The sequence below is a fragment of the Nansenia antarctica genome, assembly GCF_963989245.1.
Source record: "Nansenia antarctica genome assembly, chromosome: 1".
In the NCBI taxonomy this organism is placed as follows: Eukaryota; Metazoa; Chordata; class Actinopteri; order Argentiniformes; family Microstomatidae; genus Nansenia; species Nansenia antarctica.
In genome coordinates, this window is record NC_137674.1 from 36,279,323 (window position 1) to 36,295,102 (window position 15,780).

General features: G+C 47.5%; 1 protein-coding gene across 1 annotated transcript in view; it reads left to right on the forward strand.

Moving 5' to 3' along the window:
* syne2b (spectrin repeat containing, nuclear envelope 2b) overlaps positions 1-15,780 on the forward strand; it is a gene marked incomplete at its 5' end in the record, with an annotated part of 186,906 nt that overhangs the window by 55,034 nt on the left and 116,092 nt on the right. The window contains 19 exon segments of the mRNA XM_080522419.1: positions 12-113; positions 896-1,099; positions 2,761-2,968; positions 3,403-3,515; positions 3,847-4,049; positions 4,577-4,684; positions 5,093-5,372; positions 6,129-6,449; positions 6,762-7,091; positions 7,606-7,935; positions 8,973-9,302; positions 9,668-9,997; positions 10,135-10,479; positions 10,986-11,164; positions 11,732-12,047; positions 13,151-13,315; positions 13,770-14,117; positions 14,677-14,813; positions 15,339-15,468. Of these exon segments, the coding sequence (XP_080378545.1) occupies positions 12-113; positions 896-1,099; positions 2,761-2,968; positions 3,403-3,515; positions 3,847-4,049; positions 4,577-4,684; positions 5,093-5,372; positions 6,129-6,449; positions 6,762-7,091; positions 7,606-7,935; positions 8,973-9,302; positions 9,668-9,997; positions 10,135-10,479; positions 10,986-11,164; positions 11,732-12,047; positions 13,151-13,315; positions 13,770-14,117; positions 14,677-14,813; positions 15,339-15,468 (4,479 nt within the window).

The window sequence follows — 15,780 nt, forward strand, 5'->3', positions numbered from 1 at the left end:
TCTCTCTCCAGGATGAGATCCAGGCCCATGAGGAGAACATCAAGCATTTCCACAGGAAGTCCACAGAGATCCAGGAGCTTCTGCAGACTCAAGAGGCTCCACTGGAGATGCAGGTGAGTACTAGGGGGTATAGGGTATAGGGGCGGCTGTGGCTCAGGAGGTAGTGCCGGCTTCTAATAATCGCAAGGTCGGCAGATCGGTGGTTAGAACCCCGGCTGGCCACATGTCGAGGTGTCCTTGGGCAAGACACTGAACCCCAAATTGCTCAAAATGAGCGGGCTGGCACCTTGCATGGTAGCTTGCCACCATTGATGTGTGAATGTGTGTGTGAATGAGAGGCCATTGTAAAGCTCTTTGGAATGAGGCTCTATATAAGTATGTACTGTATATCTATATAAGTCAGTACATGTATCTCTACCAGTGCATAAGAAGCTCCTGCTTACAATACTGAAAATGCAGAAATATGTGACACATTCTAATGCTTTGGTCCTCATGTCGGGATCCGATGTAATGTTCAGACTTTTCTTTCAAAAAATGTGAATACATTTCCGCGTTGTTGGAAAGTCAACTAACACAGCTTGTTTTGTGAGCCTGCTAACAATGTAAAGTAGTGTTCTAGTTAACTAGGTAGCAGTGGGGATTACTCACCCAATCCATTGCGTTGTTGCAGTATTTTGGCTTGACTAGCGAGTTTGTGTTGTGATTCTCAACGACGTCGAAACATAGTTTTGTGTTTCAAACAGAAAAGTCTGACCATTTTGATTGGTTGCCGACATGCGAACCAATTGATCAGACTGCGTCACATATGATACCGGTTGATCTTAATTTAAACACATTTCTTTCTTTCTTTTTTTGCTGTTACTGTAACTGTTCATCTGACCACCTCTTCCCCCAGGTGATGGAGACCCAGCTGACCAAGAAGATGGAGCAGGTGAAGGAGCTGTTCTCTGACAGCAGTGATGTGTTCCAGGAGCTGAGCGCTGTGAAGACTCACCTGGCAGAGGAGATGGAGGAGTGTCTCTCTGCCCTGCTCGCCATCCAGACCTCCCTCAGCATCCTCAGCCCTGCAGGAGACACACAGACCCAGGAACAGATACAGGTAGGCCCATACAGGTAGACCCAGGTAGACCCACAGACCCAGGAACAGATACAGGTAGGCCCAGGTAGACCCAGGAACAGATACTGGTAGGCCCACACAGGTAGACCTACAGACCCAGGAACAGATACTGGTAGGCCCACACAGGTAGACCTACAGACCCAGGAACAGATACAGGTAGGCCCAGGTAGACCTACAGACCCAGGAACAGATACAGGTAGGCCCAGGTAGACCCAGGAACAGATACAGGTAGCTCCAGATACAGGTAGGCCCAGACACCTAGCTACCTTAACTGGACATAGCTTACTACTATCCTCTCCTGTATATAGCGCTAACTACCATGCTTGCCATACTGTACCTATCACTATCACTATTATGTTTTATATCACTATTCTGCACTTCTGGTTAGATGCTAAACTGCATTTTGTTGTCTGGTACTTGTACTCTGCAATGACAATAACGTTTAATCTAATCTAATCTCTTCTAATCTAGTCTAGTCTAATCTAGTCTAGTCTAATTTAACCTAATTTAACCTAGTCTAATCTAATCTAACCTAGTCTAATCTAACCCAACCAGTGTTGCCACAGTTACTTTGAAAAAGTATTCTGATTACTGATTACTCCTTTAAACAGTAATCTAGTTACTTTACTGATTACTTGATTTTAAAAGTAACTAAGTTAGATTACTAGTTACTTTTTTAGTTACTATTGGCAGCTGCCTAGGCACCCGACCCCCCCCCCCCCCGCAACATAAAAATGAAAACTGGTTTTGCCAAAACTCACTTTATTTTAACAGTAACTTAAATTACATAATTAAACTTTAAACAATAACTTAAAACACCAAAATAAAGAGTCTTTCTTTGCCTCACCCAACATAAATACTTGTTTTTAAACAATAAAATTAATATAATCTTTATTTAACAGTAACTAGCAAGGAGTGGTTTCACAAAACCTAAAACCTACCCTGACCATTCAGATATGATCCTAATATAATCCTAATCCTAAACTGGGTGAGTCTGAGTTTATCAATGATCAACATTTATGTTCTTGTCATCCTTTGCTGACACAAACTCAAAATAATCCTTATATTTCCAGCTATTTAACGCATATCTCTGTTCTCGCTCCATTGTGTAGGCTACGCTTCTGTTTACACTGTGCAATCAGCGTGGTGATACACGTGAGCGATTCTGCTGCAATCTCGCGATAGTCGAGAGCCGTTTTTTGCGGGCATGGCCTTCCATAGTAACCTCGTGTTGAAAACGTGAGCACTGACGTCACTCCCCAAGACGCGAGAAATGTTTGTTTACTATCGAACATTACAAAGAAATACTGCATTTAGCCTAAGTTATGAGGTAGTAACGCAATAGTAACGCACAGCCACTTGAATAAGTAACTTTAATCCGATTACTGATTTGGAAATAGTATCGCGTTAGAATACTCGTTACTGGAAAAAGTATTCAGATTAGAGTAACGCGTTACTTAGTAACGCGTTACCGGCATCACTGAACCCAACCCTAATCTAACCTTAACCTAACCTAGCCTAGCCTAACCTAGCCTAGCCTAACTCTAACCTAACTCTAACCTAACCTAGCCTAACCTAGCCTAACCTAACCTAACCTAACCCAACCCGACCCAACCTAACCTAACCTACTGTGTTGTGTTCAGGACCTGTGTGAGCAGCTGGAGGTCCAGGAGGAGCGGGCAGCCTCGGTGCTGCAGCAGGTGGGTCAGGTGTCCAGCGTGGCCACTGCCCCAGTCCTGCAGGCCCTGCCTGAGGACGGCTCCAGGCTGAGGGAGGCCCTCTCTGAGACCAGGGAGCTGGTCCAGCACAAGAGGGAGCAGGGAGAACAGGGCCTCGTCAAAGTCATCAAAGGTACGAGAGACGCTTGGCTACAACAACAACAACAACAACAACAACAACAACAACAACAACGCTACTCAATGTTTTAACACTAGAACAGCCGTGCCTTTTTTACCTACTATAACAGCTGCCTCGGGGGTCAAATGACCATAGTCTTTACAATGGGAAGCTGAAAAATACCGCAAAATAGCTTTATACTAGCTTATCCTGATGTGATTTTGAAAATGTAAGGATACTGGGTGGTAGAACGCACATATCTAGGAAAAGTCATGAAAGGAGGGTCCTGAAATGTTATATATATATATAGACATTTTAAAGATATAAAAAAAGAATTACTCACAGGATCAAATGACTCCACTCATGGCTGTTCTAGTGTTAACTAAAGCAATTGCTTTAATTTTTGAAATCCCAAAACAGAGCTTCTAATTACTTGGTCTCTCCTTCAGATGAAAGCCAGTCGTTTGAAGAGTGGTTCCAGGACCTGCAGCTGTCAGTGAACGAGTGCTTCGAGAACCAGGAGTGCAGACAGGACGTCGAGGCGTCCAAACACAGACTAACTGTAAGTGACAGGCCTGGCGTCAGATCTAATGGAATCATCGGATCTGGAAATACGTTTTTTTTAGATGACACAATGTAGACACAATGTATACAAGGAGTACAATTCTTGGGTACAGGTTCAAATAAGCATTGGCATTCCAGTAGAAAATCTAAATCAATAATAGAATAAGCAGGGTATAAAAAACAACAACAATCAATAAGAATAAGCATGATGGAGAAAACAATCAATAATGGCTGCAGGCCTATATACAGTAGCATCAGAGCGTCAATCATAGAATAAGTGATAGCAGCAGAATAAGTGATAGCAGCATAAATCTCTCCATTCATACCAGGGTTTCCTAGAGTCCAAGGATGGGGAGAAGCGTCTGGGCCAGCTGAGAGACCACGTGGAGAGAGGGCGCGAACAGGTTCCTCCTGAGGAGCTGACTGTCCACCAGGCCTGGCTGGAGGAGCAGGAGAAGGAGCTGGCCACGTTCAGAGATCACTGCCAGGGCAGACAGGGCCAGCTGGACACTGTCCTCAACTCCCTCAACAGGTAAATACTGTAGATACAGGACCTCACACTGAGAATGGAAAGAGGCTGTTAATTACTCATTTGTGACACGTTCTAATGCTTTGGTCCTCATGTCGGGATCCGATGTAACGATCAGACCTTTCTTCCGAAAAATGTGAATACACACGTCGCTAGTCATCTAACACAGCTTGTTTTGTGAGCCTGCTAATAATGTAAAGTAGTGTTCTAGTTAACTAGGTAGCAGTGGGGATTACTCACGCAATCCATTGCGTTGTTGCAGTAGTTTGGCTTGACTAGCGAGTTTGTGTTGTGATTCTCAACAACGTTGAAACGTAGTTCCGTGTTTCAAAAGAAAAGTCTGAACATTTTGATTGGTTGCCGACATGAGGACCAAACGGTCAGACTGTGTCACAAATACTGTTGACACAGGACCTCACACTGAGAATGAAAAAGGGCTGTCACTAATCACTCGTTTGACGAATCGATCGCTTGCTCATCAGTCCTAAGTTCACGTGACACGTTGTTGCTTTTGTCTGGTTGTTTTTCAGTCTGCAGGAGGAACACAATCGCTTCCGTGACTGGCTGCAGCCCAAGGAACACATGTCAGTGGAAGGAGAACAGCTCACCAGCCTTCTGGACGATGTCCTCAACGGAAGGTGATTTTTCCTGAAACCGCCAACATTTCAGTTATCTTTTTGACTTGTTAACATTAGCCATGAGTAAAGAAACATTTTATATCTTTGCACTCGATCAAATTTCAGGACCCTCCTTTCATGACTTTTCCTAGATATGTGCGTTCTACCACCCAGTATCCTTACATTTTCAAAATCACATCAGGATAAGCTAGTATAAAGCTATTTTGACATTTTTCTGTGTAGGAAGCAGGCTAATTTACAAACTAGTGGTCTGTAAAGACTATGGTCATTTGACCCCCTGATGCGGCTCTTATAGTAGGTAAAAAAGGCACGGCTGTTCTAGTGTTAACACAGTCATCTTGGTTATTACACGGCTGTGATGAGAGCGGTTATGATGCTACGATGTTCTTTGTCTTCTCTGTGGTTCAGTGAGAGCATGGAGGCCCTCAGCGAGGTGTTGGGGTCTGTGAGGAAGCACGGCCTGAGAGGAGACGTGCTGCTGAAGGACAGCGACAGCCTGCTGCAGCGCTACCGCCACCTCGAGGCCAAACTCCAGAAGCTGGCCGAGGTCCAGAGGGCCCTGGAGGAGGCCTGCACAGGGTTCGACACCCAGACAGAGAGCACCAGGACCTGGGTTAGAAAACAGCAGCAAAGACTCCACTCACTAGGCAACCAGGCCAAGACCGACAAGAGAATACACACATCACAGGTCAGTCTACAGTCGGCTAGCCTAGAAAGAAAATATGTAGATCAAAGGTAACAGTGGTAAGAGATTATGATGATTAGACTTGTTTTTTTGCTTAGGATACATCTATCAAAAATAGTGAAAGTACCACCGCTCATCCGTAACAGATTTATCTGAGGTGCTGGAGCTGGAGAGTATCAAACCGGATGAAAAGAAGCATCCGCACAGTCAAAAACTGTTTTTTCAGTCGTTCATAGACCTTCTTCAGGCATAGGATACAGTGGGGGAAATAAGTAAAGGGTTGTAAGTGCAGGAGATAGAGCCGCCGTCTAATGATCGCAAGGTTGGCAGATCAGCGGTTCGAGCCCTGGCTGGCCACATGTCGAAGTGTCCTTGGGCAAGACACTGAACTCCAAAATTGCTCCCAGCGAGAGGGCCGGCGCCTTGCATGGTAGCTTGCCGCCATTGGTGTGTGAATGTGCGTATGAATGGGTGAATGAGAGGCCGTTGTAAAGCTCTTTGGATAAAGGCGCTATATAAGTACAGTCCATTTACCAAGTATTGAACACATCAACATTTTGTCCAGTAAATGTATTTCCAATGAGCCTAACCAAGTGACATTTTTGAAAATTGTTTGAGTTAATACCAAAGTCTGGTGCAAATTTCACTTGAATAGGCTCATTTGAAGTACATTTACTGGACAAAATGTTGATGTGTTCAATACTTATTTCCCCCACTGTATATCTAAAACACAGTATATTTTCTCTTTGTTTTTCTCAGGCTGTCCTCAACTGCAGGCCTGAGGGAGACTCCAAGCTACAGGAGGTCAGGAGCCGAGGCCAGAGTCTGTGTGAACACCAGGACCTGGAGGAGAGCAGGAGACGGGAGGTCCAGCAGACAGTGAGAGACGTGGAGGAGGAGTGGAGGAGGGTGACTCAGGCCGCTGAGGAGATGCTGAGCCAGGCCAAGACCCAGCAGGCCCAGCTGAGAGACTTTGAGGTCCAGGCGGAGAGCACGGTCGCCTGGGTGAAAGGCCAGCAGAAACAGCTCCACACTCTGGGTGTGAAAGCCAAGACTGAGGAGAGACTCCTGACAGTGCAGGTCAGTGTACAGCCACAAGCACTTCTGGTAGAAGCTCTGTGGAAGAAGTCTGTCAGGATTGATAATTAGTTGTCTGCATATAGGGTTTAATGTAAGGGTCTGAGGTTTGAGAAGGTTTTTGGTTAAGACTTTGGTTAATGCTAAAACACTCCCCCCCCTAACCCCCACCCCCTCCTCTCTGTCTCCCCCTCCCCCTCCTCTCTGTCTCCCCCTCCTCCCTGTCTCCCCCTCCTCTCTTTCCCCCCCCCCCTCACCCTCACCCCCAACATTTGTTTACCTCTGTGTTTGCTTACTATCTAACTCCATCACCAGGCTGTTCTCGGCTCCAGACCCGAGGGAGACTCTAAGCTGCAGGACCTGAAGAGACTGGGTCAAAGTCTGGTTGAATGTCAGGACCTGGAGGAGGGTAGGAGACAGGACATTCAGCAGACAGTGAAGGACATGGAGGAGGAGTGGAAGAGGGTCCTGCAGTCTGCCGAGGAGACTCTTAACAAGGCAGAGAAGCAGAGTGCGCTGGAAGGACAGTTCAGAGACATCGAGTCCCAGAGTGAGAACATCATGGCCTGGGTCAAAGAGAAACAGCAGCACCTGCGTTCGCTGGACAACCAGACACAGACTAAGAAGAAGATACACACTGCACAGGTCAGTCACACTGCTTGTTGAAGAACAATCTGTACTTTGTATTACAACAGTATTACAACAGTATTACAACAGCATTACAGTCAATAATACTACTACATGGCTTAAGTTTAATTTAAAAAATGCTTACCTCAGTCTTAATGTATATACTGTATGTGTTCTAATGCTTTGGTCCTCATGTCGGTATCTGATGTAATGATCAGACTTTTCTTGCGAAAAATGTGAATACATTTCCTTGTTGTTGAAAATCAACGACACATCGCTAGTCCAATAACACAGCTTGTTTTGTGAGCCTGCTACCAATGTAAAGTAGTATTCTAGTTAACCAGGTAGCAGTGGGGATTACTCACCTAATCCATTTGCAGTATTTTGGCTTGACTAGCGAGTTTGTGTTGTGATTCTCAACGACGTTGAAACGTAGTTCTGTGTTTCAAAAGAAAAGTCTGAACATTTTGATTAGTTGCCGACATGAGGACCAAATGATCAGACTGTGTCACATATGTCTCTCGGTCCTCAGGCTGTGATCAGCTCCAGGTCTGAGGGAGACTCTAAGCTGCAGGACCTGAGGAGGCGAGGTCAGAGTCTGTATGAACACCAGGACCTGGAGGAGGGCAGGAGGAGGGAGGTCCAGCAAACGGTGAAGGAGCTGGAGGAGGAGTGGAGGAAGGTCCTGCAGTCTGGGAAGGAGGCCCTGATGCAGGCAGAGACGCAGAGCTCCCAGGAGAGGGAGATGAAAGCCTTCGAAGCCCAGAAGGAAAGCACCCAAGGCTGGGTCAGAGACCAACAACAGTGCCTGCTGTCTCTCGGCAGCCAAGTCCAGTCTGAGGAGAGACTAGACACAGCGCAGGTCAGTGTCTACTGCTGCTAGTGCTTAGAGAACATCACATCATATCCACCTCAGGGGTGGTGGTGGCCTAGTCGATAGTGAGTTGGAATCCCACCTGGGAACACCACCAATAATGTTCTAATCCCACCAGGGAACACCACCACTAGTGTTCTAGTCCCACCTGGGAACACCACCACTAGTGTTCTAGTCCCACCTGGGAACACCACCACTAGTGTTCTAGTCCCACCTGGGAACACCACCACACATGCAATTTTCTTTAGGGGGTCATGATCAACTTCACGAGCTGAATGGTTATCATACCAAAATATCCTCTACAGACAGACATGTATCGTTTCAAAAAACATAGTTCTGTTTTGCCACCCTAAATGGTAGCTTAAGTAAGGCTGTGCCTGACTGTCCCTGTCTGTAATCTCTAACTGTGCGTCGCTTTGGATAAAAGCGTCTGGCTAAATCGTTAAAATGTTATGTCTAGGGGCGTTTAGGTGGCGTAGCGGGTTAAGCGTCGACCATATAACCGCAGGGTCCCCGGTTCGAATCCGGCCGGGGACATATCCTGCATGTCATCCCTCCTCTCTCTCACCTTCCTTCCTGTCTAATTCTCCACTGTATCTATCAATAAAAAAGAAAAATATGAGTGGGACTGCCCCACTCAGAAAAAAGAACTTTAAAAAAAAAAAAAAATGTTATGTCTCTATCTGGGTGTTGACAACTGATGTGTCTGATGTTCTGAGTTTATACTAGCGTTACGATGATGGCTTAGTCAGAAATGCTTACCTCTTATTTTTTTTAAGGTAATTGTTTTCTGAGTGGGGTAGTCCCACTCATATTTTTCATTTTATTGGACAGATACAGTGAAGACAGGCAGGAAAGTAAGGAGAAGAAGGGAGAGAGGGCATGTCAGCAAGGCATGGGCCGGATTCGAACCCATGCCGACATGAGCATATGTGTGCACTGTAGACCGCGGTGCTAGACCACTGGACCACCCCAGGCCACTATCTCTTGTCTTGACTTTGTACCTGTGTCTCTGTCACCACCAGGCTGTTCTGGGCTCCAGACCTGAGGGAGACTCGAAGCTGCAGGATGTCAGGAGACGAGGTCAGAGTCTGTGTGAACGTCAGGACCTGGAGGAAGGTAGGAGGCGGGAAGTCCAGCAGACGGTGAAGGAGCTGGAGGAGGAGTGGAAGAGGGTCCTGCAGTCTGCTGAGGAGACTCTTCGCAAGGCTGAGAAGCAGAGCGCGCTGGAAGGACAATTCAGAGACTTTGAAACCAAGATGGGCAGCACCATGGCCTGGGTCAGGGGTCGGCAACAACACCTTCGCTCACTAGGCACTCAGGCCAAGACTGAGGACAGACTGCAGACAGCACAGGTGAGTTTACCTGTTTACCTGTCTCTGTATTTAAAAAGAAAAAAGGTTTTGGCTCAAGCTCTGTTTAGGGACAATGTCCTACATTTACATTATTAACCATTTTTTAGCAGACACTTTTATCCAAAACGACATACAATTAGAGATTACAGGGATTACAGTCTCCCTGGAGTAATTTAGGGCTAAGTGCCTTACTCAAGGGACTAACACTAGTGGTAGTGTTCCCAGGTGGTGGGATTTGAACTCATGACCTTCTGATCACCAGTCCAACTCCACTCTATCCACTAGAGTCAACCACCACCACCCTTATTCCTAATTTAGCTTCAGATTGAACTCTCTTTCCCTATGTCTCTGTCTCTCATCATCAGGCTGTTCTCAGCTCCAGACCCGAGGGAGACGCGAAGCTACAGGACCTGAAGAGACTGGGTCAGAGTCTGTGTGACCACCAGGACCTGGAGGAGACCAGGAGACATGACGTCCTCCAGACAGTGGAGGACATGGAGGAGGAGTGGGCGAGGGTGATGGAAGCAGCCCAAGAGGCCCTGACTCACGCTGAGACCCAGAGCGCTCTAGAGAGGGAGCTGGAGGCCTTTGAAGCCCGGAGGAAGAGCACCAGAGCCTGGGTCAAAGACCAGCAGCAGCACCTGCACTCCCTGGGCCTCAAGACCCCGACTGAGAAGAAGATCCAGACAGCACAGGTCAGAAAATTAAGATTACAATGAATAAAAGCAGTTTTTCAAGTCTGGTTCCAGGGATATAATCATGGTGTTTGGGTTTTTTCGTTTGATGCTCCAAGACACTCATCTCACTATCTGATGTCTCTGTGTCTCACCAGGATGTTCTCAGCTCCAGACCCGAGGGAGACTCTAAGCTGCAGGACCTGAAGAGACTGGGTCAGATTCTGTGTGAACACCAGGACCTGGCGGAAGACTCGAGACTGGAGGTTGAGAAGGCGGTGAGGAACATCGAGGAGGGGTGGAGGGGGGTCCTGGAGGCCGCGGAGGAGACCCTGAAACAGGCCGAGGTCCAGTACACCCTCACCAAGGAGCTGGAGGCCTTCCGGGCCCTGGAGAAGAAGAGCGCGGCCTGGGTCAGAGAGCTCCAGCAGCGCACGCAGACCCTCTGTACCGGGACCCAGGGCAGTCAGACCCAGATCAAAGACAGGCTGCTCAGAGCACAGGTGAGAGCAGCATGGCACTCTGTTTACCTACATATGTGACTGATCATTTGGTCCTCATGTCAGGATCCGATGTAATGATCAGACTTTTCTTTCGAAAATTGTAAATACATTTCCGCGTCAACTACTTTCGCTAGTCAACTAACATAGCTTGTTTTGTGAGCCTGCTAACAATGTAAAGTAGTGTTCTAGTTAACTAGGTAGCAGTGGGGGATTACTCACCCAATCCATTGCTTTGCAGTATGTTGGTTTGACTAGCGAGTTTGTGTTGTGATTCTCAACAACGTTGAAATGTAGTTCTGTGTTTCAAAAGAAAGGTCAGAACATTTTGATTGGTTGACGACATGCGGACCAAAAGACTAGAACGTGTCACATTTGTCATAAATGCCTGATTGAAATCATCTAATTTCAGGTTATTGCAACAAGCAGTCTCTGTTATTTCTTTCTTCACACCATTTCTCGTACTGTATTTCCCCATGGAATATAACCCAGTATGTCTCTGTCCACAGGCTGTCATCAGCTCCAAGTCTGAGGGAGACAGTAAGCTTCAGGACCTGAGGAGGCGAGGTCAGAGTCTGTGTGACCACCAGGACCTGGAGGAGGGCAGGAGACGGGAGGTCCAGCAGACAGTGAAGGACCTGGAGGACGAGTGGAGGAGCTTCACTCAGGCTGCTGAGGAGGTGCACAGGTACAGTACAGGGACATTCAATAGCCTGTGTATCATTTATATTTTACATTGTTGGCATTTAGCAATATGACGCCTTTATCCAAAGCGACTTACAACAAATACATTTGTCTAAGCAAGTGAACCATCAATCCGCCAGTTGTAGCAGGAAGAGTAATCTAGCTCAGGCCAGGGGCCATTGGCAGTCATAAGGCCAGAAGGAAGAGAATTAAGATTTCATTTATTTTTTAAATGTATTTACAGTAGAGAAACTGTACAAGGTGTTAGAGGGAATGAAGAGGTCTTAGAAGGGACAGTTAAGGTGTAGCCTGAAGAGATGGAGGTCTTCATTCTACGGCGGAAGATAGGTAGTGACTCTGCAGTCCTGACAGCAGATAGGTAGAGACTCTGCAGTCCTGGTGGATTGATGATTCACTTGCTTAGTCAAATGTATCGATTGTAAGTCGCTTTGGAATAAGGCGTCTGCTCAATGCCAATATATATTTTTTTAATGTAAAAATGTAATGGTATAGAATAAACGCCCTGTCATGCTAACATGCTAACATGCCCCCCCCCCCCCCTCTGTGCCAGGCTGCTGCAGGGTGTCGTGGAGCGCCTGGTGGCCTGTCAGCACCAGAGGCAGCTGACCCAGTCCAGCCTGGCTGAGATACAGAACCAGACAGCCGGACTGCCCCGACACTTCCCCTGGCCCGGGCTGGGGGACAGGAGGCAGGCCATGGAGAAGGCCCGGAGCCTGCTGGAACGCACCATGCTCCTGACCCCCAGCCTGTCGGCCCTGCGCGCCCAGGGGGCTGACCTGTTCACAGTCACCCAGGACCCCAGCTGGACCGACCCCTCCTGGGCGGCCATGGAGGAGAGTGTCCCCGCCCTGCTGAAAGACCAGACGGTGAGCGGCAAAGTTTTTAATGACTTTTTATTGAACCAGGAGGTCACACTAGAACAGCCTCAAGCTGCCTCAAGGTGCCTGACTGACTGGGTGGTTTAACACTAGAACACCACATCACCCACTATCAAATCTTATTTCAAATTGGAAAGTTAAATCTAAGTTAGTTAACACTAGAACAGCCGTGCCTATTCGGTTGTTAAATCGTGACGTGTTTCCGGGTCCAACGTTGGCTGAGGCGCTCTCGAAATGCCGCAGTGCTGTGTCCCTTGTTGTATGAATAGATCCGAGTCTATAAATGACGGAACTGTCATTCTACCGCTTTAGTACACTGGTACGGGGATTTTTACATTTATTTGGACCCGGAAATTGCTAAATGTCACGCGTGACGTCAGACTTAACAACCGAATTGTAAGAGCCTCCTCGGGGGGTCAAATGACCATCGTCTTTACAATGGGAAGCTGCTATTTACACACAACGACCACTAGTTGGCGACGTCTTGTAAATTAGCCTCCTACAGAAAAACTGCAAAATAGCTTTATACTGGCTTATCCTGATGTGATTTTGAAAATGTAAGGATACTGGGTGGTAGAACGCACATATCTAGGAAAAGTCATGAAAGGAGGGTCCTGACAATGTATCGAGTGCAAAGATATTAAAATGTTTTTACTCACATGGACAAATGACCCCACAGTGCTAGAAATTTAAAATCTCTTTTTCGAGGGAGACCTGGCCAAGATAGCACACCAGTACACCAAGTACAAGGTTACAAAATTTGAGAAAATAACATAATAAAAACAGACAAAGCGCAACAGATACATATTATAAAATCCGTCTTAGGAATAGCAACGCCTCAGAGAAAAGCATCGCCTTCACAATACAGCGACAGTTTGTAATGCAAAACTACTGTCCTCAGAAATCAGTGCAGATACAGAAAAACACTCATGCTAATGTTATTGTGTGTGTGTGTGTGTGTGTGTGTGTGTGTGTGTGTCTCTGTCTCTGTCTCTGTCTCTGTCTCTGTCTCTGTGTGTGTGTGTGTGTGTGTGTGTGTGTGTGTGTGTGTGTGTGTGTGTGTGTGTGTGTGTGTGTGTGTGTGTGTGCAGGCGGCCTGTGGGAGGCTGGAGGAGGGCATTCACACAGAGAGGGTGTGTGCCCAGCTGGTGGAGCAGCACAGCGCCGCCCAGGACTGGCTCAGGGAGCACGTGAAGGGCCTGGGCCCCCCCCCCTCTGACAGACCCGGCCTCCACAGCACCACCAACACCCTGAAGGTCAGTCACACCACCAGCACACCACCAACACCCTGAAGGTCAGTCACATGACCAACACACCAACAACACACCACCAACACCCTGAAGGTAGTAAACCTCACCTCTAGTCACCTAAACCTCAACCTTCCTCACACTCACATCATGTCTGTACTGCCCTGCAGAGTCTAACCGCAGTAACTCAAAATGTTTTCAAAATTGAGTTATACGTGAAATTGAAGTTCTCAATATCTGTTTTATCTTGTGACAAAGTTTCAGAGTTCAATCACACTCAAAACGGAACACAGACGACCTCCATAATTATTATAAATTACCAGAGGTCCCCAGATAATACTAACCCCGTCCGAATAGGCCTTTATTGAGCTACGCCACCCCCTTCCTGTTGTGTATGTGTTACTGTATGACACACGTGGAAGGTGAACGCTGCTGTCCCCCCCCCCTCCCCCCTCCCCTCCAGGCCCTGCTGCAGACGGTGGACAGGGAGGAGAGGGAGATGAGGGAGCTTGACGCAGTCAGAGACACCCTGCTGCCACGCTGCACGGCAGGGGGGCGCGGGGCCCTGACCCTGGAGGTGGACCACCTGCACCAGCTCTGCGCCTCCTCCAGGAGGGAGGTGGAGGAGCGGCTGGCGGCCTGTGGGGCTCTGCTGGGGGCGCTGGACGGGCAGCAGGCCCAGAAGGCCCGGGGGGTGAGGGAGAGGGCCGCGGCCCTGCAGTGGGAGCTGCGGTCGTTGGACCAGGCGCTGAGCTACAGCGAGCCGCACCAGAACATCACACAGCTGCAGCAGCACTGGACCAGCCTCAAGGTGCCTGACTGACTGTGTGGTAAAAAAATAAAATAAAAATAAAAAGTGTTTTAATTGTATTTTCCACAATATATCACAGGTCCAAGCAGGACTAACAAAGAACAAACTTAAATATATCCCCCATCCCCCCAAATACCAGACACATACAAACATTATACATAGCCAGACAAGTCTCTCTATTCTGGTTGGCATTGTACTTAGACAATGATCTGTGAAGGCAGCTGGTGAAAGCAGGAACAAGTCTTCAACCAATCAAAATGTTCACTTTCATTTGTAGTAATCCCTACTACTACCTAATTAGTGTAGAGTAGTGGGGATGTGTTTTGGCTTGACTAGCGAGTTTGTCATTGACATTTATTTAATTTTGGGGGGAATAAAAGTCCAAACATTTTGGTCGGTTGCCGACTTGTTCCCGGTATCACCAGCTGCCGTCTCATATTTTCAGTCTGTGTTCTGTATGTGCAATACAGTACAATGCCTATTGTACTCCTAGTGTTTCTATACTGCTTCCAAACTGTGACCTATGACCTTGACAGATGTGATGTTTGCTCTTCCACAGAACTGTGAGGGCCTCCTGGAAGGATTAGGGGTCAAAGTTCATGACCTGCACCAGGCTGGGAAGTCTACAACCCCAGAGGAGGAGCTTCCTGCCGATGTTATCTCTCTGGTGGAGTCACTGACCCAGAATCACGATGGGTACGGCACCAAGAATCCTAAACATTCAGCTAATTATCAAACTGCACACATAGCTCAGCTCAGCCGTCCATGTTTGAACTAGAAAGCTGCTTCCCTTCCATTTCAATTTCAGTTTAATTTATTACCTCAGGTTAACAGCCTCATACCACAGGGGAACATACCGGTCTTTGCGGAGGCAGTTTGAGGGTACGGCAGCATATAGTCATAGGAGAGCTTTTATAGGAGATGTTTTCCGCCTGCCGCAATAAAACTGTACAACTCCCCCTCCGGCTGGCTCGATCTGGGAGTCAGGCTGGGGGATGTTAAACCATACTGGACTGTTGTAACTGTATATAATATTTCATTTTCCCTCAGGGATCAATAAAGTGTATCTATCTATCTATCTATCTATCTATCTATCTATCTATCTGTCTGTCTGTCTATCTATCTATCTATCTATCTATCTGTCTATCCACACATCTACAAATTCAAATATGTAACATACAGTATGAATGCTGTCTGATGAGCATCCTTGTCTGTCTGCAGTCTGTGGTCCAGGCTGGGAGAGAGACAGGCCTCCTGCACCAAGAGCACAGCCCACTGTCTGACAGACGCTCTCCAGGCCCTGCAGCAGTGGTCCCACTCCACTCCCCCACACACAGCCACCTCCACCCAGGTAAGAACACACACACACAGCCACCTCCACCCAGGTACGAACCCACTCCACCCCCCCACACACAGCCACCTCCACCCAGGTAAGAACACACACACACAGCCACCTCCACCCAGGTACGAACCCACTCCACCCCCCCACACACAGCCACCTCCACCCAGGTAAGAACACACACACACAGCCACCTCCACCCAGGTACGAACCCACTCCACCACCCTACACACAGCCACCTCCACCCAGGTAAGAAATCACTCCCCCCCCCCCGCAATAGCATCAGATGTTTGTGATGTTGGCTACCTCAAGATTCAATTTTAT